At 34.3% G+C, this 22,120-nt stretch overlaps 3 protein-coding genes across 3 annotated transcripts; all 3 read left to right on the top strand.

Annotated features, from left to right (window-relative positions):
• Window positions 1–8,311: 8,311 nt before the first annotated feature.
• LOC132725515 (uncharacterized) lies at window positions 8,312–9,532 on the top strand. The gene has a single exon (XM_060710649.1). It carries the CDS (start codon window positions 8,312–8,314, stop codon window positions 9,530–9,532), a length of 1,221 nt encoding a protein of 406 aa, XP_060566632.1.
• A 605-nt stretch (window positions 9,533–10,137) lies between these two features.
• On the top strand, window positions 10,138–11,085 carry LOC132725521 (uncharacterized). Its single transcript, XM_060710658.1, has one exon. It carries the CDS (start codon window positions 10,138–10,140, stop codon window positions 11,083–11,085), a length of 948 nt encoding a protein of 315 aa, XP_060566641.1.
• Window positions 11,086–14,602: 3,517 nt separating this feature from the next.
• LOC132725519 (uncharacterized) lies at window positions 14,603–20,685 on the top strand. The gene is made up of 3 exons (XM_060710656.1): window positions 14,603–14,751; window positions 16,540–16,741; window positions 20,024–20,685. Exons 1-3 carry the CDS (start codon window positions 14,703–14,705, stop codon window positions 20,115–20,117), a joined length of 345 nt encoding a protein of 114 aa, XP_060566639.1. The 5' UTR covers window positions 14,603–14,702; the 3' UTR covers window positions 20,118–20,685.
• Window positions 20,686–22,120: the final 1,435 nt, after the last annotated feature.

Below are 22,120 nucleotides of genomic sequence, written 5' to 3'. Positions count from 1 at the left end.
TTATATGACCAACTCGCTATTAACACCAGATTTCCGAAATCCCTTCGGTGGTCTCATTAGTGAGGTTTTACTGAATATTCGGAATGTGAAGGGCTTTACATGACTTTGAAGATTCCAAATAAAGGTGGCGGCATTACCGAGTGGTTAACGCGTCGGACTTGTAATCAAATGATCGCTAGCCGCACGGGTTCAAACCCTGACATGGGCAAGTCGTTGTTTCCTTGAGCAAGAATTTTACACTCATTGCTCAGTACTTAGGTTGGTTCCAGGAACGGATTCGAAAGTGTGTTTACAAGCTAATAGCTTCCTACACAATCGAACTAAAATAAATTCTGTATAAACCAAAGCGATATAGATAATTGCCAGGCTACATTTGATTTTTATGGATAATAACTAAGTTCGCTTTTATATCATAATGTTAGTAAGTTGTAAGCCGACATTTTAAGAGAGCTGAATGGCTGATCATTAGCTCCATCATTTGGTCACTTGATTCAACTAAATATCTGTTAAGAGTTTTACAATATATTTTCAAAAACCATTATGAATCAGTCCTTATTACTTGTTGCAATATAAACGGAAATTTTGTCAGGGAAGAAATTTAACAAATGTGAATCCCCCCAGTGGATGATGTGTCGTTTGAAGATATTTGAGCCGTGCCATGACAAAACCAACATAGTGGGTTTGCGACCAGCATGGATCCAAACCAGCCTGCGCCTCCGCGCAGTCTGATCAGGATCCATGCTGTTCGCTATCAGTTTCTTTACTTGTAATAGGGTTTGTAAGCGAACAGCATTCTGTATAAACATGCTGGTCGCAAACCCATAATGTTGGTTTTGTCATGGCACGGCTCATTTGACACAGTCAACAGACAAAGGATACAAACACAATTAAAGTTCTGTGAGCAACCTATCACATGTACCTTTTACAATTTTCAAGGAAACCAGCGATCATAAGATAAACAGTTTCGCTTTCGCATCTCCAAATAATGTTTAGTTTATTGTCTTTTTCACAGAAACAAGTTACCATATAGGATTGTGAACCAACAGAAAAGAAACAAATGGTCATATAGATGTAATTTCTTTACACAATTAGCTGAAAATAAGTGGAAATGAATATAATTGAGCCAAGAGTTGGTGCATGTTATAATATCAAGATCAGATAACTCTTTACATGTTTATTCGTACAGTAAATGATATTACTTCGATCTATCTCTGGATACTGCCAACCCCTCTTACGAGTGTTATAGGCAGGAATTTAGTGCACGTCGGATTGTTAGTCAAAGGTGAAAAGAAAAGCTAAAAAAGAAAAGTCCAAGAATTAATATGCTTGGAAGGTAAGATTGAAAATGTATTCTAGTCATGGTTAAAATGTTAATAATGAAACAAGATGATAAGAGATAAAATAGTTTAAAAACACTGGGAGAAAGACTAGTACTGCAAACGCACCACTTCCTGTTTGACAGGGGCAATGTTGCTAGGAAGTTTATTCCATAGTATAATGCTATGAGGGAGGAAAGAGTACTTATGGTAGTCGGAGAATACCTGTATTTGGCGTAGGGATAAGGGGTGCATATGTCTGGTTAATCTATGTGGGGTTTGAACATATGTTGGGAGATTAATTGCAACTAGGTTATATATCTTATAAAACATTATCAGTCTACAGTCGAATCTGCGATGTTAAAGGAATCGCCAGCCCAGTTATTCCTGCATGACTGTGACACTAGAGTGAGGGGAGTTATCCCTTTTAACGTCTCTGGATCATCTCAACTTTGTCAATATTGGTTTTAGTGTAAGGAGACGAAATAGTTGAAGCATATTCAACCTGTGACCGGACTTGTATGCTAAATCTGTCACTTTCTCATTTTTAGTAACAACATTTCTTTTAATAAAGCCTGTTTGCATTGGAAGTTATTCGAGATATATCTGTATTAAATTTGAGGTCAGCAGACAGATCTAGTCCGAGATATTTAGCATTTGTAACAGACTCTAGGAACTACGGAAGAGCATTAGTGCCAGGTGTATGTTTTTTATTAACTCGAAATTTCGAGATACTAACTCGAAATTTCGACTTACTAACTCGAAATTTCGACTTACTTATTTCGAAATTTCGAGTTACTTATCTCGAAATTTCGAGTAACTTATCTCCGAAATTTCGAGTTAATAAGTCGAAATTTCGAGGTAGTAAGTCGAAATTTCGAGTTACTTATCTCGAAATTTCGACTTACTTACTCAAAATTTTGACTTACTTACTCGAAATTTCGACTTACTTACTCGAAATTTCGACTTATTAACTCGAAATTTCGACTTAAATTGCACGACTTTCATTGGTTACCGGTGAAACAGGGATTGAATTCAAGATACTTTCTTTCGTGTGTTGCTGTTGCACATTGACAGAGCACCTATGTATTTAACAGAACAATTTAATAGGGTCAAATTGTCCACACATACTGAACATATCCTTCGCTTTTTGTGGAGGGGGGGAGGGTATGTAAAATCACACTTTCCACATTTCCGTGTTAACCGGATGTTTCTTTTTCTAAAGCACACATACAACCATCATGTGGAGATACAACAAGTCCAAAACCCACCCTATTGTAAACTGTGCAACATTCATGTGTTAAATAAGTTTTAAATGGCGTGTATACGCCAGTTAGTCTGTCACGTTTCTTTATACTAATAATGTTTTTGTAACATTATTCATTATTTACTAAGACTTTGATTCATATTGTGTTGATAAAAGTTGATAAAAGTGGAACTTGTTGTTATATACATGTTGGGAATAATATAAAAGCATCCAATTTTACAAGAAATATAGTCATTCCAACAAATTTGACAAAAGCCCCAGCACCCCTATTTTGGCCACTCAGTGATACTTTCCTCAGATGTCCCACACGTGAAGTATAGGATCGTTTTATTCACATGGATGAGAAGAATATGATTAGTGAAAAGATATGGTCGAATAGGTAGAATCACATACAACGTCTGAAGAACGCCTGAACGTACACATTAAAGGAAGCCTTGTGTTTTTTTAGCTCTGGCGTGTACATGCCATTACTAAGTTTAAGTTAAACTTTAATAGTTTGTCCGGGCACCCCGTTTCTCCATCTCCATCGTTCTTGAAACCGCACTCCCTAAGTACTATATCTTATATATCTAAACACATGGTAACTCATAAATTTGGCCATTCCAGTAATGTTTACAAGAAAAGCATTGATGCAAAGCATCAAAGGGCGTCCAAGCAAGAAATGCAGCAGGTGCAGATGAACTAGTAGATATATGATGATAAACTGTTTAATGGTTCGTTGGTTTTTACCAGAATTGTATATCACTTATGAATGAACGAACGAAAGACATTGTTCATTATTTATAAATTTGATTGGCATGCTAGAAATTAGAATATTACTTGTTATTTCTTTATGATCGTGATTATTAATAGCAACGGATATACATGTATACAATCATTTATAATCCATATGAGTAACGCATGATCAACACCACACTTGTGTAATTGTCCCTTATTATGTTATCGCTATTAGCGAAGACCCCCTCTTAAGGTATCTGTTCACACTTAGTAGCAATATGACACTTGTTAAATTACCATGTTGATCATGTTGAGCATAAATGTTTATTATACACTAATTATAATATCTTTTTTAATAAAAAAATACAGATTTTATGAATACTGTTTTCTTTTCTTTTTTTTGTGCTTTATGCACTATTTTAATACTGAGTTTTTACGTTTACTATTATTTTAAGAATTCAATTGTCATAATGACCGACGATTATAAGTCAAAACTTAACTGGAAAAAGTCAGTAAATTAGGGTTAATCTTTCAATATATAATATTGTTTATTCTTAAACCATATACATGTACATTTGTATTTTTCTTTATCATTTCTTAAATTATCAATCAATTGAATAATTCATAAAATCTGATTTGTAACTTTGAATAATTCCTCGGCATCTTTACTAAACACGAATAACAAATTAAATAAAATGTTTCAAAGTTGATAGTGTCATATTAACGCTATAAAAATGTACATTTTTTCTCAATTATTGTACATATTTATTGGTTTTATCTCATATAGATAAAATAAAACATGCGATTTGTGTTGTTGGTTTTTTTAATTGTATGTTTATGTATAATAATAAGCAATAATTTTGAGAGTTGATCTGTGTTTATTAATTATTGTAACCAAACTAAGTGACAAACATTCATTTTGAAAAAAGCTTATTTATCTGTAAAATATTTGTTCTGTTCTGTAACGATATCAAACATCTACTCCAAAACCGGGAGAGACCGGACAATAAACATGTGGTACTATTCGTCGGTCGTCAAAATAGACCAGGAGAGAGCGGGAATTACCGACAGGAGTACATCCCTCTATAAAAAGATTTTCGGAATATTTAGGTCATCAACTCATCATTCTATTTACAGCTTTCGGAATAACATACCATAATAATCCACTGTGTACTACAAAGTATAAATAAAAATACCTTGAAGAGCGCGATTTATTGACGGAAAAGGTTATTTAATTTGAAAATGTTTGCATTGCGAAATTCTCCAGTTCGCTATTCATTGTACATTTCGCGACTAATTAATAATCAAGCACCCTCATACCGATCGGAATGATCGGCTTTTATTATGAACAACTATAAAGGCTCGAGAAGTTGATGTCGCCCTTTCACAAAATCTGATTTCATTACATAAAAGGCGCCGCGCTTCGGCGCGGACGCCAATAAGTCGAAATTTGAGTTAGTAAGTCGAAATTTCGAGATAAGTAACTTGAAATTTCGAGTTAGTATGTCGAAATTTCGAGTTAATAAGTCGAAATTTCGGGTTAGTAACTCGAAATTTCGAGTTAATAAAAAACATACACCTGGCACTAATGCTCCTCCGTAAGGACCTGGCCATGGAGCATGTATAAATTGTGTTTAATAATAGACCCTTCTTAATATTACCTCATACATATTCATAGATTTTTCAGAACGACAAGCTCCAGTATCTGCTCTATGTAAACATATCACGAATATATGGCCGAATATATGGCCGAAAGATTTAGAGATCTTAATATAGTACTGACAGTACTATATATACTTGTTGAGAGTTATATTATCTCTACTGGAGATAAATAAATCAACAACAAGGTTTATTTTACGCTATATACAGTGAATGATATACATGTATTCGAGACCTGAAAAGTGAATTCATGTTTATGATAATTACAAGTAATATCTAATATTCTGTGTCAAGTATAAATATCAGGTTAACTCTTTGCAACTTATACAGACATTATCTATGTTATCAGTATTTAATTGCTGTTGGTCAAGAATGTATAAAGCAATTAATTGATAACAGATGTAAACAGTTGGATGCTGAATTCTGTACCATACTTCCCCTAAATTTAGCCATTGAAATAAAATAAAAAACAATAAGTTTTTTCACTTTGTATCTAAAAATCAAAAATTCTAGATGACCGTCTAGTAACTGGTTAACTTTACAGGCAGCCTTACCAAATCAAAAAAACAATTTTGTTTAGACATGACACCACACCCCCGTCGTATACATTTCAATGGATTTTCAGTATCTTAACACATGATGTTGTTTACAGCAATGGAAAAATACATTTCATGCTAAGTAACGGATGTAAAACTTATATATTATCAACTGTTTTAATTAATTACAGTATTAAATACTTAGTATATAACAAATTACAATCATTTAATTGCAAATATCAGTCAAATCTTAAGACGAAGCTGAAGTATCATTAGCTTATTGCACTTGTCCAGTTGGTCCGACTTGATAATGTGGTCATATTGTTGGAAGCCTGTACTAGCTGATATATAACAAATCATTGGGGTACACGGCACTTCCAGAAGATGTTGCCTGGACTAACCAACCCCAGACATTTCATTTACTTAGGGGACTGAACATTTGCAGAAAACATGTGCAGGACCTTGCAGTCGGAGGGTATTAGGAAAGACAGCATCTAGCTTCAGCACTTCTTTTAACATTCCAAGAAATATTCACTCAACAGTATATAATGCAATAAGAGGACAAAATATTAAATGTTATTACCATGTTGACATATTCCCTGCAGCTGTACCATATATGTAACAAAGCACAATGTTAAAAACAAAGTAATGTTAAAAACAAAGTAATGCGATGATTTCTTTTTTAATTATTTTATTTGAATTAAGACACAAAAGATTAAACAAATGGTCCTTTAAAATATGCTAAAAATACATTTTGTCAGCTTGCAACATCTATCTATTTCTATCAGTCAAGCTGTTTGTTTTGCTTGCTTCATAATAAAAGCTCTTAATGTTTTTTGCTGATGTTTTAAACATTGAAAACTGTAATGAATATACATATGTTGAAAATCCTGTATAAACAAGATATGCAACTGTTATCATTTAAAAGTTTGTTTGTAACAAAAGTTCAATATCACTGTTTATTTTCTTCCTCAGTTTTCTGTAATTCTTCTTTGAACTGTTTGATAGTTTTTTTCATCTGTTCTGCAACTGCCATGAAGAGGTATTACAATTAAAGGCGATTCAAATACCAGTTGTCAATTTGTGTTCATTACTGTTACCAATGGAAATTCTGAAAAATATATACATTTTATTATGAAGTGGTAACAAGAATTATGACATTTCTAGAATATATCAATTTATATTTTAATTGCACTTATAATGTTTTTTTTTTACTGTAGCTGAACTTTATTTATGTGTAAAAATGAAAATTAAGTCTTGTGATGTACCTTTCATCTGGCAAAATCTTCTTTAGTGTTCATCTTACTGGTCTGTTCATTACTACTCAAGTTGAACCAAGAGGGCACATCTATTCTCTTCTGACATATATGAATTTGTGTCCATGATCGTTAATCTTATTGTGTGAAATGCTTCAAAAAGTGCAATATTGTTGTTACGTACATATGCATGTACAGAGTTATTGCGCCAATATTAGCGTCACGTTTAGCGTGACGCGCCATTTTATATGTTATTGTATTGACGTCATTATAGGAGTTGACTTCCGGTAATCGATAATAAACAACGTTATTGAAGAACCAGTGCAATCTTTTGATTATTTAGTGTTTACACAACATTTTGGTCCCGCGAACCGGATAACACTATGACAACAAAATTACGTTCTATACAGAAGGGTCACAAAGGCGCAGTTACACGACTCCTGAACAAATTCGAGATAATTCAGCGGGAGGCAGCCGATTACGAGGAACTTGTGACGATCATTGATTCCCTCAAACAGAAACAGCAGACGATCACGGAGATTCACGAAAAGATCCTTGATTCTTTTCAAGACGAAGAAGAAGAACAAATAGAAACAGAAATTCTTGAGCATGATGAGTATATATACATGTTAAAGACCAAGATACAGAAGATACATGATTTTAGGAAGGTATCAATTTCAAATTTGAACTACAATTCCCCGGCTCTTAACCCTAATGCTCAGCCATTTCAAGCGTCCGTTTCAAGCGAAACATCCGAGATTTGTGCGCCAGGTATCAGCGAGAATAGTTCCCAGATGCATTTCTTACCGTCCTTATCTCAAAGCTCAGTATATCACAAATTACCAAAGTTAGATTTGCCGAAGTTCGACGGAAATGTCCTTGACTGGTGTTCATTCTGGGATTCTTACGAGTCTGCTATACACACGAATCTTTCACTTAGCGGAGTACAGAAATTCAATTACTTGAAGTCGTGTCTTAAAAATGAAGCTTTGCAAACAATAGCTGGATTTGCCTTAACTAATGTTAATTATGAACAGGCTATTTCATTGTTACATGAGAGATATGGTCAAAAGGACAGAATTATACAAACTTACATGAAAGCATTACTAGAAGTTCCAGCACCCAGGTATACTATACAGAGCGTTAGAAAATTCTATGATACAACAGAGACATATATCAGAGCATTAGCTTCACTGAATCAGAATGAGACCACATACGGTTCACTACTTACACCGGTTATCCTTCAAAAACTACCGCCAGAGGTCAGAACAAACATTACACGTGCGCACGGGATACAGTCGTGGACTTTGCGTGAATTGATGAAATGTATACTGAATGATGAAATCAATATTTTAGACGCTGGAAATTTGCTGAATACGCCTCAAGACTTAATTCCGACAGCAACTTTTCTAACAAAATCTGATTCTAGTACATTCTAGAACAGAAAGAAAAAATACACCCATACCAAGCAACTTACGATCACAAAGACAAAGATGCGTGTTTTGTAAGGGAGAGCACTCTTGTATAGACTGTGTAAAATGTAAAGATCGTGAACAGAGAATGAAGATAGTGAAGGAAAGAAGGCTATGTTTTAATTGTCTGGGAAACCACAAGATTACAGACTGTAAGTCTAAATTCAAGTGTAAAATATGCTCACGCAGACATCATACTAGTATTTGTGGAGTAGAAATAGCAGCCAAATCTACAGATAAGTATCCTGTTATCAACAATGAGAAAAAGAACTCCACTTCGGTATTACATTCTGCTCACTCTACCACAACAGGTCCTGTATTATTAAAGACAGCAGTTTCCATGGTAACCTCAAAAAGTACCTCCATTTCCGCCAATATCCTATTTGATGAAGGTTCCCAGAGTTCATTTATAAGTGAACACCTAGCCCAAAAATTACAATTGGAGCCCACCGGAAGTGAAACATTATACATGTCGGGTTTCGGAGACACAGAGCGTCGCGTGCGACATTTAAGCAGAGCAACCGTGTATATAGAAACAGCAAAAGAAAATATTCCTATAAATGTTTTGATAGTGCCTGAAATTTCCATGCCACTGAAATCTTATCACAAACATGCTGGTCACCTTCCTTACCTGAAAGGGCTCAAACTCGCACATCCAGTCTCAGGAGATGAAGATTTTGATATCGAGATTCTTATTGGTGCTGATCATTACTGGGACGTTATACAAGATCAAGTTATTAGAGGAGACGGGCCTACAGCTATACTATCTAAAATCGGATACCTTCTATCAGGACCATTGAAAACAGGTACTCTAATAAATTCTACGTCGATTCCCGTATCCATGATGAACGTTATTACTATGAAAACACAAGATGTTGTAAATTTAGAGAAATTTTGGGAGGTGGAGTCCATTGGAGTTGAACTGAAACCAAACCAACAGTTAAACTTTGAGAAAACAAGAGAGTATCAGGACAATAGTATTACGTACAGTAATGGACAATACATTGCCAAATTACCATGGAAAGATGACCATCCTTTTCTATCAAGTAACGAGAACATAAGCCGACGAAGAACTATAAATTTTGTAAATAGATTGAAAAAAGACCCAGAACTTCTAAAGAAATATGGAGATATTATTTACGAGCAGGAACAGAGAGGATTTATAGAGAAGGTTATAGAGCCATTGTCTCATAGTATAGACGACACATTAGTCCCGACCCCATTATTACCACGACCAAAAGTACACTACATTCCCCATCATCCTGTGAGAAAAAGACTCGGCAACCACACCCATTCGTATCGTTTATGAGTTTGCAGTTGCCAGATCATTCTAAGAATTTTTCCAAGTTTAAAAATGATTTCTGATGGAATATACCACCACAACTTAACGGAACTTTGAACTTCAATATTACTGCGTTTCCGGTTTACAACAAATTTTTGCTGTCTGCACTGGCGATTATTGAGAAAGCATTCTTAAACGTCAGCCTTTACATCAAGACGGACCGTGACCGTCACCCGTTTTTTTGGCTATCAGATCCAAATGATCCAGATAGTTCTCTTCAGATTATACCGTTTTCAAGTCAGTGCTTTTTTGGAGGCAACGTGCTCACCATCATTCTTGAACGCCAGTTATTATTGAAACATTTAGATTTTACATCAATGTAAAGCATTACAGACCGAGTCAAGGAAGCGTTAAATATGTAAGACAATATTCTTGCAAGCATACCAGATGAGAATTCACTGTTGGATTTCTACAAAGACAGCAGACACCTGTTCCAGCAAGCACGCTTTAATTTGAGATCCTGGAGCTCAAACAACCCAAAATTACGTAGAATTATCCAGTCCGATGAAGTCGGCGACAAGGATACAGTCACAAAGACCCTGGGAATGCGTTGGGATCCTTCAGCCGATGAAATGTCGTATTCGCCAAAGATTTCAAACCCAAGTAATGACTTGTTATTAACTAAAAGGGAGATTTTGAAAGAGTCGTCATCAATCTTTGATCCGTTGGGATTGCTCTGTCCAATTACTGTTAGAGGAAAAATGTTGATACAGTTGCTATGGAAACAAAACTTCGACTGGGATGAGGTTTTACCCGAAGAAATAATTACGGAATGGATAAAGATAAGAGAAGATTTAGTCAAGGCCACCGGAATAAAATTCAGCCGGCAATATTTCCCAAAATCCACACACAAAGATGAAAGCCTGCATATTTTCGCCGATTCAAGCATTAAAGCGTATGGAGCATGCGCATATCTCGTTTCCGGTAACGAAAGCATACTCATCATGGCGAAGAGTAAAGTAGCCCCAATTAAGCAGCTTACAGTTCCAAAGCTAGAACTTTGTGCAGCACTTCTTGCAGCAAGACTTTGTCAACATATAAAGTCAGCTATTGATTGTAAAAGTATATATCTATGGAGCGATAGTCAAATCGTGTTGAGTTGGATTTCTTCAGCCAAGAAACAACCGATATTTGTTTCAAATCGTGTAAAGGAAATACAAGAGATGTCTAATGGTTTTCAATGGCAGTATTGCCCGACTCATGAGAATCCTGCAGACCTTTTATCGAGAGGACTTACCTACGAAAAAATTCAAAATAATCCATTGTGGATGCATGGCCCTAAATGGCTGGCGGATGAGAGAGCATTTCCAAGGAACGATTACCAGTTTGTTGAATATGACAATCCTATATGTGAAACAACTGTTTTGACGGCCTCAAGAGACTCATTACAAACACCAAATATTATAGAGATTCTAGACTTCCAGAGATATAATTCATATATGAAACTATTACGTGTTACGGCCTACGTCAACCGATTTGTTAACAATTGCAGACGTTCAGAGAAAATACGTGACCTTTAGAGACACACGAGATGGATGTAGCAGCCAGACAAACTAATAATACATGTGCAACGACAAAATTTCCCAGAAGTGATAAAGTACCTGTTAGAAAAACAAATCTAGCAGATCAAGAAGACCAACTATAGTAACACAGCTAGATCTTTTTATGGATGACGATAAGCTAATTCGTTGCGGCGGTAGATTACATAATGCACCGTTACAAGAAAGCACGAGATTCCCGTACCTTCTTCCGTCTAAACATCAATTTACAGACCTTATCATAAAGGACGCACATATTGTTCAGCTTCATTCCGGTACAGCAAATACTGTCACATTTCTTCGTCAAAAGTACTGGATTCCAAGTATTCGTCAACGTGTCCGGAAAATTGTTCGCTCGTGCGTCACGTGCCGCAAGGTAACAGGTAAAGCATATAGTATTCCCGACGCCCACACCCTTTACCGAGCAACAGATTGAAACAAGCACCACCATTCACTGTGACAGGGATAGATTTCACTGGAGCATTGACAGTAAAAACACCTCATGGAGATCTACAAAAAGGCATATATTTTGTCTTTTCACGTGGCGCAAATACACGAGCTATCCATTTAGAGATTGTGCCAGATATGACTGTGGAATCATTCATTTTGGCTCTACGGCGTTTCTTCAGTTAGAAAATCAATTCCAAAAATTATAATGTCGGATAACGCCCTTACATATATAGCCACTGCCAAAATCCTGAAGGACGAGATTTTTGGCAACACACAATATTTCATGGACTTTTATCCCGCAACATGCCCTTGGTATGGTGGTTGGTGGGAGAGACTTATAGGTATTACCAAGACATGTATCAGAAAAGTGCTTTGGAAATCATTAATAAGCATGGAAGTTCTTTCGTACACTTGTAACAGAAATAGAATGCATTATCAATTGACCGCCCTCTTACATATACATATACAGATACCAAAGATGAAGAACCATTAACACCATCGCATCTACTATACGGACGAAGGATTACCTCCCCTATTTATCCAGACGACAGAGATCCCACAACAAAGGAATTAACCCAAGAATCGGCCGGTAAATTGTTCAGTATTTAAGACTGCAACGCTTGATCATTTTTTGGTCAAGATCGGAAACACGAATACCTCACATCGTTGCGAGAGTTTCACAGAAATCTGGTAACCATGGTGACAATATCAATGTTTGGTGACGTGGTTCAAATACATGGACGAGTATTTACCAAGGAATCGCTGGTCATTAGGAATTATAGAAGATGTAGTAACTGGAGGTGATGGACATATTCGAGCAGCCCGTGTTAAATCCAGACGAGGAATTACTACACGACCTATTGCCAAGCTGTACCCACTAGAACTTAAATAACATTGTACACGTGATTCACGTGCATTTGCTGGCACCAATTTTTCGCGCATGCCTTTGAAACATAAATTGACATTTGTTATATATAATCAGTGAAGCTTTACCGGTTAATTACAATAAGAGTATAATAACAATGATTTGAAACTAATTGTAATAGTGGTTTACTATCAGAGACAGTTTATGAATTTATTTGATTGATCGAACTTGTAATTTAATTCACTAGATATATCTGATTTTAAAGTTTCTAAGTTACAATACTTCATTTCATTGAATTTCAGTTTGTACAATAATTATTTTATTTAATATGATCTTGAACAAGCATTGTGGCCCCCGGAGTGTTACGTACATATGCATGTACAGAGTTATTGCGCCAATATTAGCGTCACGTTTAGCGTGACGCGCCATTTTATATGTTATTGTATTGACGTCATTATAGGAGTTGACTTCCGGTAATCGATAATAAACAACGTTATTGAAGAACCAGTGCAATCTTTTGATTATTTAGTGTTTACACAACAATTGTCTTGTCATATTTTGATCTGAAATGGTATACAAAATAACTGTTATTGCTTTTTAGTATAAAAACGGTATTGATTTAGATTAATTATAAGTGTGATATTTAAATGAAATTTATGAACAAAACATTTTATTATGTTAATAATTAAATGAAACATTTAAAACAATGAGAAATCAGATTAATTAATGTAAGTAGTAATACATCTAAAGTAGCTTAGTTTAAAAAAGAAAAGAACAATGAAATTTTACCTCGAAATATACCAAATATAATATAATCATACATTTTACTAGCAAATATAACATTATTATACATTTTACTACTAAATATAATATATATGTACATTTTACTACTAAATATAACATAATTATACATTTTACTACCGAATACTATTATAATATAATTACATGTATACATTTTACTATCAAATGTAATATAATCATAATTTTACTACTAAATATAATACAATCATACATTTTACTACCAACTATAATATAATCATACATTTTACTACCAAATATAATATACACTGTAATTATACATTTTACTTCCAAATATAATATAATTATACATTTTACTTCTAAATATAATATAATTAAATGTAAACATTTTCTACCAAATATAATATAACTATACAATTTACTACCAAAATATAGTCATTTTGAATCTAAATGAAAAAAAATGGCGCGCAACTTACACTTGGAATTTTTTTTATAGGATATGCAACTGCGCTGCTATCATTTCAATACATAACAGTATACACATCTACATAGCATTGAAACATTGCCACTTTATACAGAGTAATAAGAAACATGTATATATAATAAAAACAATTTAAAAGAATAAGTTATGCATGATTTATTACCCCCACTGACCTTCAATTCACAAAAAGTCTAATAACACTACTTCAGAGAACTCCAAGAAATCTAAGAATAATAAAATAGAGAAATACAGAATCCCTAAAGAAAGTCCAAAACGTAAGAATAATAAAACCACTTAAAGATCGAAGCTTATACACGTATAGAGGTCTATGTTATAATTGTTTGTACATATATCATTTCAGTTTATCAGATAGTTTCGAATTATGCAACGATTATTGATTGATTTATAAGCCTGTCCAGACAGTATATAATGACATCTGTGACATAACATTGTGTTCTCGGGTTGGATTTACAAAACAAATTGTATATGTGCATGCCTCGCGGGCGGATGAAATATGTTCAATACAATTAGATTGAATGATTCATCTTCTATCGGATTATGCAAGATAAAAGTTGTCCGATCTATCGATTCAGACAATAAATAATACATTTTAAGTAAAAACTAAAACAAAAATGCGAAAAAATGAAACACTATTGAAACCGGACATATTATTCATAAAGATACATTATTCAAATCAAGTGTTTTTTCCTGTATTTTGAAATACGTATTTTCCGAAACTAAGAGGCGTTCCGAAGCTGTTTCTTATCGACTTTAGAAGAAAATGAAAGGAAAATAAACAATAATACGCCCTAGAATTTGAGAGGATTTTTATTTACTTAATAAGAAAATGTTTAAATGCATGGTAATCAAATATACATGATCAAAATGACTTTTTCGAAGTGAATTGAATTGATAACAATAGTGTCCGTTTAATTATTGATGCTTATCAAAACACCCTTCACGGGCCCTCTTCAAAATGATTATTACTCACAGTAAGGCAAACGGCATAGCGTAGACGATAGTGATAGTGTAAATACCGTGAAAATGCTTAAGTTGTTGTTGATTATCGGTGTTGTTTTGTTTGTATTATCAGGTAATTATTTTTTTTATATAATTATACATGTGATTCGTTTTAAATATAAAAAAAATAATTGTATATTTTATAAATAATACGTTATTACACAGGTTAAGTTTTTTTTTTCTATTTTCTTCTCCGACGGTATCAGAAAACAAGATACGTATACAGTATGTAAACACGATTGTGTACATGTATGTATTACTTTAAGGACAATGTCCTGGCTTAAAAACAACTCTTGTTTTGTATGTCATTGTTGTTACTTGTACTTAATTACAGTTTACATTCTTAAGGGCATTTTTTGAAGGTTAAATATGTTTGGTTAAAGTAACACGCCCCCCAGTTTTGTGCTAATCATTTCTGTTCTATATATAGTTATGATGTTGTTTTTGATAACGAAATCCAAAATGCCAAATAGTTTGTGTTTAAAGTGATTTGGTCTGTAAAACAATGAATAAATATAAATACATTGATAATTTGATAGTATTTAGTATTAAATATGACAACAAACCACGAACGAATTAAACATGGAAGTTGTTGGCAAGCGGAAAATACATGATACAATATCAAATATATTCATAGAACAGATAAAAAATTGTTCTAGAACAAAATAATATTTTTTATCAGATAATTAATGATCATTCTAAAACACTTAGATCTAGTACTTTATCAACACTTTTTATGCAGCATCTAATAAGAATATCCAAATGATACATTTCTATTGTTTTTGTCATTATTTGAAATACTTATGGAAAATGTGCGGTTGACCTAGCCGCCCACAGTGCACAAAAAGGCAGTTTTCGCATTATATACACCTTTAACTTCTAGAAACTTTTAAACGAGCTAACTCTTACAAAAAAAAATCAGATACAAAATGAAATCAGGTTTTTTTGTTTACCAGTAGTAAAAACATATCTGCTAGATCACTGTAGATATTTATAAACTTGCAGCAAATGCAGGAATACCCCAGACTGTGTTCTTGTTGGGGTAAAGTTATGACGTGTAATAATATTTTTCATCAATTATACAATTTTGTATACGGATTTTGAAAATATCTCTTAAACGCATATTTAAACCTAATATTCGATTTTTTAAAACGTTTCGCTAAAGTTCTTTATTTTTCAATGAACTATTTATAAGAAGATAATCTAATACGAAAATATCAGACATTTTAATGGCATTGGCTGAATCTTAGGGCACGCTTCTCTAAGATTTAGTTGATGTAAATTAGATACGAGATAAACACACACGACTTACCTTTGAAGCAATCGTTCATCCTTCAGTGTTTATCATAATTAATTTATACGTTCAAAAGAATGACGGTTGTTCTTGTAAATGTGTAGGCGTATTGTTTGGCGTTTAAATTGTATATATTGTTTAATTGTGTTTTATTATTGTTAGTTTTGCAGATGTATGGCTACCTCCTCCTCTTTATATTGTCTCGGGTTACTACATGTATACATTAAGGTTCTCATTGGCCGTCGTACAGTGACCTACTTTTGATTAAAAATACATATCTGTGGCTAATACTCCGTGGCAATCTTTCAAAATTAACCCTGACATGACTGGGGTCCGTAGTCGCGTCTTCTCGGCTCTTTCCGTCAAACTTCGGCCGAGATGTTCAGAATGCTGCTTTTTGTACATAGTTTTCCCAGATAATTATGGCATGTGTGTTATCGAGTTCAATAATGTTGATATTCCATCGCGTTCGCCTGTAGCATTGTCAAATACAATCTATATCCGGATCAATAGCGCATATGCCCACCTCATACAAAATTCAACTGCAAAGATTGTTTATGTTGACAGGTCAGGGCTCAGAAGCCGCGGACTGCTGTGGAAGTTACACGGACATTTCCGGAAAAGAACATAAAGCAGAACTATGTCCGGATTACTGTTGCATAAGACTAGGCATTGAATATAAAGAATGCTGCGACGATTCCAGCAGGCAGATACCTGCGACTAAGAACCAAAATGAAGATTGCGTTAAAGACTGGCTAAGTCAGCATATGTAAGTATTTAGTATGGTACTTGAAGTTTTCCTATCCGTCAGTGACTCGAAGGGATTAAAAGGACAGCAGTGGCCTAGTGGTTAAGGTGTTTGCCTTGAAACCCAGGGGTCATGAGTTCGAAGCATACTCGGGTCACGACCATGTTACTTAATATGACAGTACTGGTTGGTTCCATGAAACAGACTCGAAAGTGATTAATATAAATTGCATGAACTTGCTTCACAATCGAGCTTAAATAAATAGGTTTAAACTAAACTAATATGCTCTGTCTATTGCTATATTTTCTTAACTTTCAATTTCTGTAATCATGAAACTATAGGTTTTGTAAAATAGATTGAAGAAACCTTTCACTCGTCAAACCTTTCACTTGACATTATTTGCAGTCAGGAACTTGTTTGCTCCAAACAGGAAACGAAAAATAGTTTGACTTAAATGTATAAATAGTACGCTCCCTTCACAGCTTACTGAATGCACTCACGCTGAAGTGAGTCACGCCTCAATAGACGGGAGGATTTAGTTCTACGTACAGCACTAATTAGAGATAAGATGTACAATCTTTAAAGCTATACAACACTTGCATTCAGACGGTAATTCTACACTGTAAGAATCATCTGAGGTTTCCCCTAAAAAGGATCCCTTTACATTGATCCTTTACATACTTTACTCACTACTTTTTTTTCGCCATGAGTAATGATTCAAACACCTCCATTTAAAAAAATATATATAATATATTTTTTTTTATGTGAAGCCTGACCAAGACTCAAACCACGGACCCTCGGAATACCGTATTGCGGCTCTACTGGCTAAGCTATCTGGCCGCATACAAACTACCTCCCTTCCCCTAATTAGAGAACAATTTAATACCGTGACATAATCATTTTCGGAATAATTTGGGATTCGAACATAACACAACTTTGGGTCTCCTGAAGAGTTTTTCAACATCATTTTTACCCCATCTTACTACTATGTTTACCTTTTAGCCCTAATTGTTCTGGAATTTCATTCATTACACCCATTATCAGGAGATGATTTGATTATCTGTTACTTGTCATTGTGGTATGTCTGTAAAAATTTGTACGACAAGATTTTTAAAATAGAACATGTCCTATCCCTTACATCTTGACTTAAGGTTTCCGAAATCAAGAAATAGTAGCATTCATACATTAAGATTTGTCTGTACATCTCAGTTTTAATTGGTGTTGTACTTCAAAATCCTACCGTCTGTTGAGGCCTTAAGTGAAACATTCGACCGATGCGCAGGAGTGTATATAAATAGAAGAACATGAAACTATGGTGGCTGATTTGGCGTGCTTCGCTAGCGACAAGACGACAGTGCGACAACGCGCCGTTTGCCGCTAGCGACAAGACGACAATACGAAAAGGCAATAACGATATAGGTAGTGTTGTCGCTATCGACTACGCAGCGCGCAAAGTGTACATCATCCATCATATGAAACGCTTCTTTTATAGGGTTAACGCACGTTTTTCCGTGTTATAACGTCTGCAGAGTCCCGAGGAACGGTTGGTGCCCGAGCCCGGTAGGGCGAGGGCTCCAACAGTTCCGAGGGACTCTGCAGACTTTATAACACGAAATAAACGTGCGTTGACGCTATTATAGCATAAAATTTTCAAACAGATTCGTGATGCATAGTTTATACAAAACACAATAACATTAAATTCTTGTGCCTGGACGGTATTTATCCAATTCTATGTTTTACGTATGCGTTTCATTTTTCCGGGGCCAACAACTTGGAAAATTTTCGGAACCGATCGAAATTTTGAATTTTAATTGATTTAACAAAGCTTGGCCTTTGAAGATTTATTATCTCAAGAAAAAAACCGTTACATTACTGTACCCTCTACCCAAGACAAAACATGACCCTCAGAAATTCTTAGAGTGATTTCAGATTGACGATAGAAAAAAGATCAGTGACATCAGAATCGTTTTTTTTTTCTCAAGCAAACAAGTTTATAAAAAAATCAGGCACTAAGCATTATTCTCTCAAAGAAATATAAAGAGCATTTATCAACATTAACATAAATAAAAAACATTTTCTCATATTAATTTTGTGTTCTCTAGTTTTGTAAGTTAATCGGAGTGTTAAACTGAATGACAGGTAGATTCTACTGTATTTGTTTACATTGACAACTGTCCGTTTCTTAGAAAGGGCGACAACCAAGATTAGCACCGCTGTCTATACGCCGTTTTTCCGGCATAGTTACTGGAATATGCGACTGAGGCCCTCGAATCAATAAATTTCAATATAACAAGAACGCATGACTCTTCGGCAAACAGGCCAAATCGTCATTTTTTGTTTGTTTGTTTACTGGGCCCTGTATGTATTGCGCATAGGTGAAACCGGGCTATAACAAGAGCGCGTGACTATGTTAACACATGGTTTTGGTCCCGTTATAACATGGGCAAAAGAGGGAAAAATAGCCGATTTTATGCTATAATATGATAAAACAAACCGTTTTCTATGGTACATTGCGCGTTGCGTTGTCGATAGCGTTGTCGCGATGTCGCTCTGTCGCTTGGCTTATAAGCCAATCCTTAGATTTGAACCGAGCGGCATTGTGACATTTGGCGTTTGGCGTAAATCGCTAGCGAGAGGATGACAAGACGAAAGTCCGACAACGCGCCGTTTGGCGCTTTGTCCTGTTGTCGCTAGCGCCAACACAAAAGCGTTCCAAATCAGCCACCATAGCCAAACCTTTTTCTGGTGAAAATTATTTGTGGAGTAAAATACAATTTTGACCGTGATAAAAATGAACTACTTACATGTAAATAATTATTATAGAAGATACCAGAGCGCAAGAACTGTACGAAAAGAAAGCAAAAATAAAACGAAAAGAAAGGTCTGATTCTCTGAAAGGAAATATTTGTCATAGCATGACCTAACTTGTTATTCTTGTTATTATATAGAACAAAAACTTTCAAATCTCGTATCGGCACTAGTTACGTGTCCCCCCCCCCCCTGTTAAAATCTTGAAGGACTTGGAAACATTTTCCAATTAATTACTTCTTCTCACATTTTTCAAATAAAATACTATATATCCAATGAAATTAAATTGATTAGAATGATTTAAAAAAATTGGTTTTGTCCTCATTAAATTGATTCTTTCATGGTAACATCTTTTTTGCTTTTGATCTATATACAGAAATTATATGGAATATGGAATTAGGGTAGAGTAAATAGTTTATAGTCTTACAAAATTGATTTGTTATGTGAAAAATATGAAACAATAAAATTAATGTGCATTTTTGTCTTTTATTATAGATGGGTACCGATTGTTTGTGGCATTGTGGGATTGCTGATTATCATCGGTATTGTCGTCTGCTGCTGTTGCTGCTGTGCTTGTTGCAAACGATAAGTGCAGAGGATACGTGTCAAAAAATAAAATAAGCCACGTCACGACAAAACCAACATAATGCGTTTGCGACCAGCATGGATCCAGACCAATCCGCGCAGTCTGATCAGGATCCATGCTGTTCGCTTACCAACTCTATTACAAGTAGAGAAACTGATAGCGAACAGTATGGATCCTGATCAGACTGCGCGGATGCGCAGGCTGGTCTGGATCCATGCTGGTCGCAAACCCAATATGTGTGTTTTGTCATGACACAGCTCAAATACTGTTTATAAAGATCTGCAACAGAACTGCTGACAATAGATTTTCTCATATGCCTTACATGTAAACATTCCTAAATTTGCCGAAGAAGTGAATGATTTTTGGTGCACTTTAATGACGCTGAGCCATTTTTATATATTTATATTATATAGATTATCTGAACAAATGACATGACAGAGACTAAACTCAATGGATATTGTATGCATTGTGTTTATATTATATTGTGGTGGGAAATTGTTTTATTATTTTATGGTTGAATATCGTGTAGTCATATATATAAGTAGTTTTATTAAATTGTAATAATAGACTATTAGATTGTATATAATTATCATTTAGTTTCGTTGAAAGGTTACTTGGATGTAAAAGATACGTTTTCGGGTTGTTTAAAGTAGCATGCCTCCAGATTCAAGCTTATTAAAAAAAAAAAAAAAAAAGGAAAATGTATTAAAAAGTAAAATTATATACAGTATAGGTTTAGGTAAATATTTGTTTTATGCTACAAAGCATCAAATTGAACTACTTAATGCTCTGTAAATCAATGTATAAATTTGTCTCGTTATATTTGAGTTCTTAAGTTACTTGATAATGTGTCAATTATGGATCACTGCTAAATGCAATCTTATCACAGCATATAATTAATTTTAAAATCCACTTTTTTATCTTTAAGAATGTAAACGCTTTTTCATAGCTAAGCTTACTTTAGTACTAAATGCTGTTAACGTTAATGTTAACGTTCATTCTCCAAAAATATGTAAATTGAATATTTTGTGCCACAACTTTTGTTCATGTACCGTGATATCGTGTTTAATTGTAAGTTATACAAATGTGTGTGAAATGACTATATGTACTGAATGTATACGTCAATAAATTATCTTTCTTTATAAGTGAACAAAGAAAGTTAATAACACATTTCAAACGTCAGCTTCAGTCCACGTAAATTATCAAGTAAATGTCAAAATATACAAAAAAAGCCCTTACTCCGTGACTCACGCAGTAGAAATGGGGTGATAAATAAGTGCTAAATCAGTCATTCATTGCATGTAACATGTAAATTATTGAGTGAATTATAAATATTTCTACTTCTCTTATAATCTTAGTACATTTTATTTAAGGTTGATTTTCTTTAATTTTTTGAGCTCATATGGAGGCATGTATCTTTACGTTTAAGCTAAGTAGGACCATTGGTCTAGATATTTTTTACAGTGATAAGGAACGCTTCATTCTTGTGAAATTTCACGTCTGTAACGTCGATTTGAATAATCGTGACGTTTATATTTTCAATTAACACGGCTATGCATAGCAAAATTGTAAATTATTTTCTCTTTTTATAACCAAAATAAAGAGGTATTTGTACATTATCATCAATTCGTTTTAAAAACTTTTGACAGTTTATATGGCCATATATGAATGGGTTTATGTTATATAAATCACGTCCTGTGCCATTGGTTATATATGCTATACAGGAAGCGGAACAGAGGGTGGCTCATATTGACCTTAAGCTTTCATCCCAGGTGGCATGAAATAGATATTTTTTAATTAAACTAATAACTTACAATTGGCAATATTACCTATCAGAACTAAATCGCTGTTACTATAATAATAGACAATTTGGGGAAAAAACGTATACATGTATAAAGTCTATGGTATATATCATGTGTTAGAACAAGAATAACTTAACCTTCGAAATTTATGCAAAGGATTTTTCCTGCTTTAATTTAAAACAAACTTTTACTAAAGTTAAGGGT

Source organism: Ruditapes philippinarum, unplaced genomic scaffold (genome assembly GCF_026571515.1).
Source record: "Ruditapes philippinarum isolate M1 unplaced genomic scaffold, ASM2657151v2 ctg7099_1_1_1_1, whole genome shotgun sequence".
NCBI classification, from domain to species: domain Eukaryota; kingdom Metazoa; phylum Mollusca; class Bivalvia; order Venerida; family Veneridae; genus Ruditapes; species Ruditapes philippinarum.
Note: the sequence above shows the minus strand (reverse complement) of the source record. Positions and strands in the feature narration are given on the sequence as shown.